This window comes from Lycium barbarum, chromosome 6 (genome assembly GCF_019175385.1).
Source record: "Lycium barbarum isolate Lr01 chromosome 6, ASM1917538v2, whole genome shotgun sequence".
Lineage (NCBI taxonomy): Eukaryota > Viridiplantae > Streptophyta > Magnoliopsida > Solanales > Solanaceae > Lycium > Lycium barbarum.
Window position 1 is genome coordinate 82071056 of NC_083342.1, and position 8031 is coordinate 82079086.

The 8031-nt window shown below is 35.5% G+C and overlaps 1 protein-coding gene across 2 annotated transcripts; it reads right to left on the bottom strand.

Moving 5' to 3' along the window:
* Window positions 1-297: 297 nt before the first annotated feature.
* On the bottom strand, window positions 298-6242 carry LOC132644385 (uncharacterized). 2 transcript variants are annotated; one of them, XM_060360974.1, is made up of 10 exons: window positions 5990-6242; window positions 5799-5904; window positions 5138-5226; window positions 4899-5037; window positions 4386-4460; window positions 4008-4129; window positions 3851-3926; window positions 1577-1636; window positions 715-885; window positions 298-510 (listed from the first exon to the last, which is right to left on the bottom strand). In XM_060360974.1, the coding sequence occupies exons 2-9, from the start codon at window positions 5898-5900 to the stop codon at window positions 748-750; spliced, it is 801 nt and encodes a 266-aa protein (XP_060216957.1). In that variant the 5' UTR covers window positions 5901-5904; window positions 5990-6242; the 3' UTR covers window positions 298-510; window positions 715-747. The 2 variants fall into 2 exon arrangements, with proteins under 2 accessions (XP_060216957.1, XP_060216956.1); XM_060360973.1 differs by having other exon boundaries at window positions 298-556.
* Window positions 6243-8031: the final 1789 nt, after the last annotated feature.

Genomic DNA, 8031 nt, shown 5'->3' on the forward strand with positions numbered 1-8031 from the left:
AGAACCTATATAAGATAGTTATTTCTGTAAGTTTACCATAAAGAATTGACTTGTTCGAATCTTCCTTAGTTTCCAAGAAACAACTTATCCGACGTTTACACTGAACCACGTTAATTAATCATAATTAAGTAATATATTAAGGTAAAATAAACATCAATTAACCACAAGTGATGAACGTGTATGTAAACGGCATGACATTTATAAACACCAAGGGTCCAAGGGTGAGTAAGACCAACAAAGTAGGTAAACCTAGAGCAAAGCTTAAGACCAACAAAGTAGGTAAACCTAGAGCAAAGCTTCACTTTAATGAGTAGATCTGATTCCATTGAGTTCCTTTTGCTAAGCCAAAATCAATTTTTGTACATTATGAGTAAAACGGTTAAGCCAAAATAGCTGATCAAACAAGCCAGAAATTTGAAAAATATCAAAATAGGCTCCTTGTCGCCAGCAAATACAACATCACAGCCAATCAGCGGTCCTACACTTCGGTATTGCATCACACTACAATTACTGAAAGGGATGCCACATTTATGATTAGCAATGTCGGACAAAGATACTGTAAAAATGTTAGTTTACAATCAGTTCTTTCACTTGTTTTGTTGGCTCAGTAACTCAATGAAGAAATAGGTATTGAAAAGACAAGAAAACAGCTGTACTTGATGAACATAGAGGTTGATTTCATAAATGATAACCCTGGTGAACCACTGTAAGTACCTGCACAAGCTCCAAAAGAGCAGTAGTTGTCTGCTACTGGCTGTGTCTAGCCTTTCTCAAAGTCTTAATCAAACCCTTTGCAATTTTCCAAAACCAGACGGTATTCAGCAGTGCCAAAACAGGAGGTACAGTTAACAAGCTATAGAAGCCCAGTGGATAAACTTTCTTTATCTGAACAACAATTGAAACAGTGTCAGAATGGAGAGGGGATGGAGGAAACAATTATGTTATTTCCGAAAGTCTTATCAAGTAGTGGCCGTTGATACAACTACCATAAGTACAAACAATATAACAACACATCAAGCAAATCCCATGGACATATAATGCCATACCCGACAATCAATTGCATGTTATTCTGTTCAGATATGAGATAACTACGAAGTTTAAGATTTCCCACTCTCATCAATTAAATAGGCTAGCCCCAGGGCTTTGCTCTAGTAGTAAGAGCGCAGTGTGTAATGGGTGGGTTACGCACGCATCACGGTTCGAACACTGCCCTAGACAAAAGCCTAGTAGTTAAGTGGAGAAAGGTAGAGGAGCAGGCCCATTATTCACTGAGTTCAGCACTGTTTGCCACGATCCTCAGAGATTTCAGAGTTATTAAAAAAAAAAAGGCTAATCAATAAGAGAAATTCCAAATACACGTCTGCCTTGTTCAGACACTTGGATCATGCAGAAGGAACCAAAATTTTGACCTAGCTACGCAATAAATTAAGACCTAGAGTTTACTGTAAATCCATGTATAGTATAACATACTTGAAAAGTTCTGCACAGCTTCAAAATCTCATAAGTATTTTAAGTTGAAGAGGAATTAGGCCTTAAAACAGTTTAGATCCAATACATTGTGCAAATAGGTACTCACCTGATCAAAATGGCTAAACATGTGATAGAAAAGGAAGAGAAACAAAAAAATCCTTGCAACCTGAAAGAATCACATCAAAAACCTTGGTTATAAACAACAACAACATACCCAGTATAATCCCACAAATGGGGTCTGGGAAGGGTAGTGTATACGCAGACCTTATAGTTAACAATTTATTAGCATCCGAAGTCTCTTGGCGGAAAAAGTTAACAATCAAAAGCATAAAAAGAACACGTCAAATGAAAATAAGAATAATAACATTTCAAGATTTTGCTTTCTCGAACATACAACTAACTTGACTTTTCCTTCAATTTTCATGAATTACTTGGGGAAAGAGTCAAAACTCTTGACTAAAAGATTCATGATGCTATTAAGCTAAACCTCAAAACAAATGTTTATAACTATTGCAAGTTTGTAATATTGCTTAAAACCCAGGCAATCTCTTGTGCTTTCTTGAAATGAGGATATTTTGATATATTGGTCAGTGGTCACAAATATAATATTTTGGGATCTCCAACAATGAGAATTACTGTATTATTGTTTCAAAAAGGATAATCATATCAAGTAAACAAGGCTGAATACATATACGGCCCCTCAAACTTGTCCGGTTTTTTCATTTAGACGCGTGAACTAAAGGTTATACCTATTAAGGACCTGAACCCAAGTCAAACTGTGCCTGTCAGACACCTCACAAACAATCTTCCACAAAAACAAAGTGCGTGACTTTCAAACGCTATGACCAGGGGGGAAAAAAGCGAATCAAGAGGTGACATGTGGAAAAAAAAAAGGAAAAAAAAAGAACCTCTCTGCAGCTCCTCTTTACATTCGTGATTCGTCTACCGCTCATATCAGTCGCAGCTGCTACCAATTTCTTATGTGATCGATAATTACACTCCTTCCTCCTAATCATTATCAGCACCAAACTAACAAACTTAACATTCAAGAGTGGCACCCTGTTGAACTTTTACGGATTTAAATTTTCTTTCATCCTTTTCAGTGTCCTAACAAATAACTTAAATGAGTTTGAAAACTAATTGAATCTGGAAAAAGAAAGGCTAATTTGGAAGAGCATATCAGTCCTCCTTTTAATATAAACCAGCGAATACTTATATGGATGTTAAAAAAATAATTTAAAAATAATGTTTCAACTTGGGATGGGTTTGAATGAAAGAGGAGAAAAGTGGGTTTAGGAAGAAGAATGATTCTATTTGTCCGGTAGGGACTTAGTAGCTCAGTTGGTTGGCTACCTGAACTTTCACCTTGTTGGTGAGGGTTCGAATCCCCACATTGTAATCCCCTCCCCCATTTCCTCCTCCCCTACCCCCTATGTAATAAAAAAACAATTGGGATCTAGTAGCTCAGTTGGTTGACTACCTTAACTTTCACCTTGTTGGTGAGGGTTCGAATCCCCACATTGTAATCCCCTCCCCCATTTCCCCCTCCCCTACCCCCTATGTAATAAAAAAACATTTTTTTTAAAAAAGATTCTATTTGTCCGAAATGGAAGAGAATGGTCCAAATATGAATGTCATTTTTAAAATAAGAGAAAGACGGTGGCCGGAAAATTATTTTTCTGGAGAAGTTTCATATTATGCAGTAAATGGTTTTCTGGTACGCGCTCAATGTCGGGTAGATGACATGCTTTTTGCCATGTCAGAGTCTTGTGTCTAACAGACACACTTTAGCTTGAGAGTTTAGGTGTTTATACGTAGAACTCTTAGTTTAGGTGTCTTAAAGAGAAAGTAGGGCAAGTTTTGAGGGGGTGTCTATGTATTCAGCCAACAAACAAATTGTTTAACCAACATCCTTGTAACATAACCTGCTAAGCCACAAACCCCTTTCAGCAACATAGCCACATAACAACTACCAGTTGTTTCACTTGAACGGAACATAATAGAAGCAAACTTTCGAGATAGGTGATACAACGAACTTGGATTCAGGGTTAGCTGTTATTGTTACACTACATTGCATTGGTGTTAGCACAAAGCCATTTCTGGTGAGATTAGACAACCTATTATTTTAGAGAACCCTATTTCACACTTCTCGAGGACAAATCAGAAGTATCTTGTGCCTAAAATGCTTTCATCAAAGAAGAAAAGCAATTTGCAAATTTATGACAAAAGAGGTCATTAGTTTAAATAGACCATTCTTGCCAAATTAATTTTTCCAAAATCGATAGCCACCCAAGTAGGTTTAGCTTCATATACGAGGCATGCCATATCCGCATAATTGCAACAACAAAGACAGAAGGAAATATATTCTCGTAGACCATACCAGCCACCCAAGAAATAAAGCTACTCCATTGCAGACATAAAGCTTAGAGTTCTTTTGAGCAGCAACATCCAGGTACCTGCACATATGCTAATGGCAGTCACTAATGTAGAATGTGAGGTTTGGAGGACAAGGAATAGCAGATGCTGATTGCTCTTACCATCTCAAATTAACAAAGGGAGTAGTACTCTCGGTAAAGAGTACCATAAATATATATATCTGTGCTTGACCACTTAAAAGGGATTGAACAATTGCAAACATTGAGAGTCCATGATGAAAGACCTGGATGAGAAATGAAGATTCAAAGGCAAAGTACAATCTTAAACATCAACGCCACAAAAGTTTCAACTAGATATACAATCAGACCCTATGAAGAGTAAGAGAAAGTTATTCATCAACCTTTAACAAGGGCTCATTGTTGGAGTTGGGCAGGATAAAGTAGAAAGGAGTAGACCCTATTACGCATTGATTAAAAGCCCAGTCACTCCAATTTATGCAATTGATGATATAATTATATAAGAAAATACCCCATACTTACATACTCCATTCCACCCAAGGCTGGGAAGTAATACAAAATCATTGCCAAGTCTGCCAGAAAGTAGCCGGTGGAGATCTGCATCACCATACAGATAGAATAGAGCTGAGAATAGATTATACATCCAGCATAATGTCAACACAAAAGGCTAGAGTTGAATTAGATGAAGGAACAAGGAATTTGTTCACAAAGCAAGACCAAGACAACATTATTATGTTTAGATCCTTCAGATGAAGTGATAGCAGAGTAGCCAGGGGGAAGTAAAGCCGTGATTGTGTTACTACCCTGGGAAACTGAAAACATAATGATGCATGAAAACAATAAGGGTATGAATTAAGCATTTTGCTCAAAACAGTCAAACTCCTTTTGTCAAACATACTTCACAATGTGGATAAAACATTTGCTCAGCTAAATTAATTTTTATAAAATGTCAAATCTAGCTAACTGATGAATTGGAGAAAAATTGGCAACCATTTATAACTGTAATCTAAAAGGAAGTCAGTTTGGCATTAATACCCCGAGTATGGTGTCTGAAAAAGCCGAGGTTCTATTGATCATTAACTCATCCTGAGCACCATCAAGGAAAAGATCTGATTCAAGCAAGAGATATATAGAAGCAGCTGCTACAAGGAGTGCATGGAAAGTGGAAAATCCTCTGAACAAACGAAAGATTCCTCAGTAAGACGCTGACACCATCCAAGCTATATCACTAAAAATAGAAAAACAAAAATTTACATGAATGTTAAGATTACTACCTGTTGTTCCATTCAAGTTTCTTTTGGTCGTCAAGTTTAAAATATCCCGTGAAGAACAAAGGACTTATAGCACCTGTTAATTGATAAACCTTCAACCAAAGAATATAACATCTTCAAAAGTAAGACGAAGCTGTTCAAAAAATATAAAATAATAACTGTTCAAAAGTAAGACGAAGAACAATAAGACACACTATTTTTTCCCCTAGAACTAGAGAAGAGAGAGCGAAAAAGGGCATACAAGTCCTAACTCTTGCCAGAGCTAAAGATTGTATTTTAGAACCTCTTTTTTTTTTTTAATTAATAAGCAAGAAGAAGTATTATCCATGTAATAAGTAGAGAGTAATACAATTTGGTTATACTTATAGGGAACTCATAAAATCCAGATGAGTTATATATGCTTGTTTGCACGGAATACAAGGAAATAGGCCTCAATGTATTGTTTGCAAGATGATAATATGCTCTTTTCTTTAAAGTCAAAACAAAACAAAGCCTAAGCACAGAGAAAATAACATCCCACTTAAGTAGTTCAACATCAAGCAATCCATATTTACACTTGAAAAGGGTCTAGAATCTCAGAAGGAGCAAAAATATGTGATCAAGAATTTAGAGACGTACACACAATAAGAGCAAGACCAAATATAAGAGAGGAAAAAGAACTCACAATTTTACACATGATGATACCAGCAAAGGCAGAAAGTAACCAGTGTAATTCTTTACTTGGGGTAGCATGACCCGCTATGCTAATCAATCCAAGACCCAACATATTGCTACAAATGGAAAGCCGCCAAATCATAAAAACACGAAAGAAAAAGATTCAAAAAGGAAATGCATAAATAAGGAAGATCGTAAAACCTGAAATCTGTGTTTATTAGTATGAGGTAAAATGGTTAAACCCCTTTACAAGATAACCAACCGAGACAGAACAAGAATGTTCAAACAAGTCAGAGAATTGACCACATCCTTGACAAATGATGCCTACTGCTACTAGTAGCTTACAACAATTAATGAGGGGGAAATATAACAGTAACAAATTGGTGTGAAATTTAATGAGGGGTTGGGGGTGGAGGACCATGACCAAAATTGGATTCTCTTCGTCATACTTGGCTCACACTGGCGCGTGGCGTGGAAAGTGTTTTAAAGAAAAGAAATGGGCCCCACGTTTTATTGAAATTTTTACAAGGTGCAGCATATTTACAGGGCGGTTTGGTAGGTAGCTAAAATTATCCCGAGATTATAATTCTGGGATTAATTTATCCCAACCTTAGTGGTATAAGGTGGATATCTCACTCTTGGGATTATGCTTCATTTTGTACCGTGTTTGGTAGAAGGTATAAATTTATCCTATCCCAGAATAAATTTATACCTCCTACCAAACATGGTATAAAAAATTAGTACTGACGTATCCCAGCTTATACCATGCACCAAACGACCCCATAGAGTCTAGTAACACAAATGACACAAGTTTTGCATTTTTTCATAAATAACATATTTTATAACAATTTTAGCATAGTATAAATTTCGGCATTGATTGATAAATTAATGAGATCCCACCAAATCTTGGATTTCATATTTTGTTCCTTTTTTCAACTTACACTAATTCTTTTTGTATGTTTGTTTTAAGAATAATTGATTTTAATTAAATAATTAATTAATCTTAAGTAGATATACTATTGATTTATTTGTTGACTTAAAAGCTAATAAATATTATACTATGCTTAATATATATTGCTATTATGCCATTTACATTTGTAGTATATTATTTCAAGTATAGGTTTATCCATAAACTATCGACCTAAAAACACATAAGCATCATCATCAAATTTATAATATGGTTAAAATAATGTGTATACTGTTGGAAATCTTACGGAAAATAATCGATCACGAACACTGTAGGGAATTCTTGAAAGCTTGAGGCATGTCACTTAAAACACTGTTCTTAAGGACATTTCACCTGGTATAGATGTATCCCCCAAGATTCAAGATAATAATGAGTCGAAAGATTTGTATTCAAGGAATAATAAAGGGTCTGATATAAAGAGTATTAAAGGTGATTAATATCTATTAGTCGTGGATAGTGAAAAAGAATGTGTTATAATATACTTTTTGAGATATAACATTATTTTTTCTGAACAATCCCCCACATATCTTGAAAAGAATATTTAGGAATAGATCGAAGTAAGAAGTTTTGTTGGGTTTCTACATATGAATATAATGCTCGAATTTGGTGTCGCTTAGACTATGAACCAGTCCTGGATAAAATAAAACTAAACTAACGGAACAATTGGTGAAGTTTAGAATTTCTATGCACCAAAAAACCTTTTATAAGTCTAGGATTTTATTCTATCACATTATACTCGCACAATCTTTGTCGTTATCTAGGTTTTGCGCTAAGAGGCTATGTGTGTGTCGTGGTTTTCATGAGTGCTCTAGAAATCCGTCACAATTTCATAGGAGCGGTACCACTCCACACTCATATAGTTCCAATCATTAAGTGTATTCTGTAGAGCAATACACCACCTATAAATGATATGAATTGGATTAAGAGTTTAACTCAACCTCACTTTGCCTTGCAGTAGTTGCACTATATTCACACACCATAGGAAAGGAGATAATTTAATAGTGCACTTTTGATAAACTAATGACTTGTTATTACCCATTTGAATCTAATTCATGGAATCACCAATCACATAGGTTAGGTTACAATCATTGTTAATCTTCTCAAATGACAAAAGTCTCATTTGAGAAAATTACTGCAAGAATAACTTGTTGGTCTGCTAGATTGGTGTCTTATGCAGGAAGAGTTTGTATTGTTTGGTGTTCAAACCTAATGGGTCCAAATATTCATACTGCCCAAGAAGATAATGAAAATGATTGATGCATTGTGTAGATCATTC

Bases quoted from the DNA above. Each gene is read 5' to 3' on its own strand.
- LOC132644385 (XM_060360974.1), bottom strand. From the start codon at position 5,900: ATGTTGGGTCTTGGATTGATTAGCATAGCGGGTCATGCTACCCCAAGT. The intron at 3,927-4,007 runs GTAAGAGCAATC...GCATATGTGCAG, and splicing joins CCCTTTGTTAATTTGAGATG to GTACCTGGATGTTGCTGCTC. The intron at 886-1,576 runs GTGAGTACCTAT...ATTGTTGTTCAG, and splicing joins TGTTTAGCCATTTTGATCAG to ATAAAGAAAGTTTATCCACT.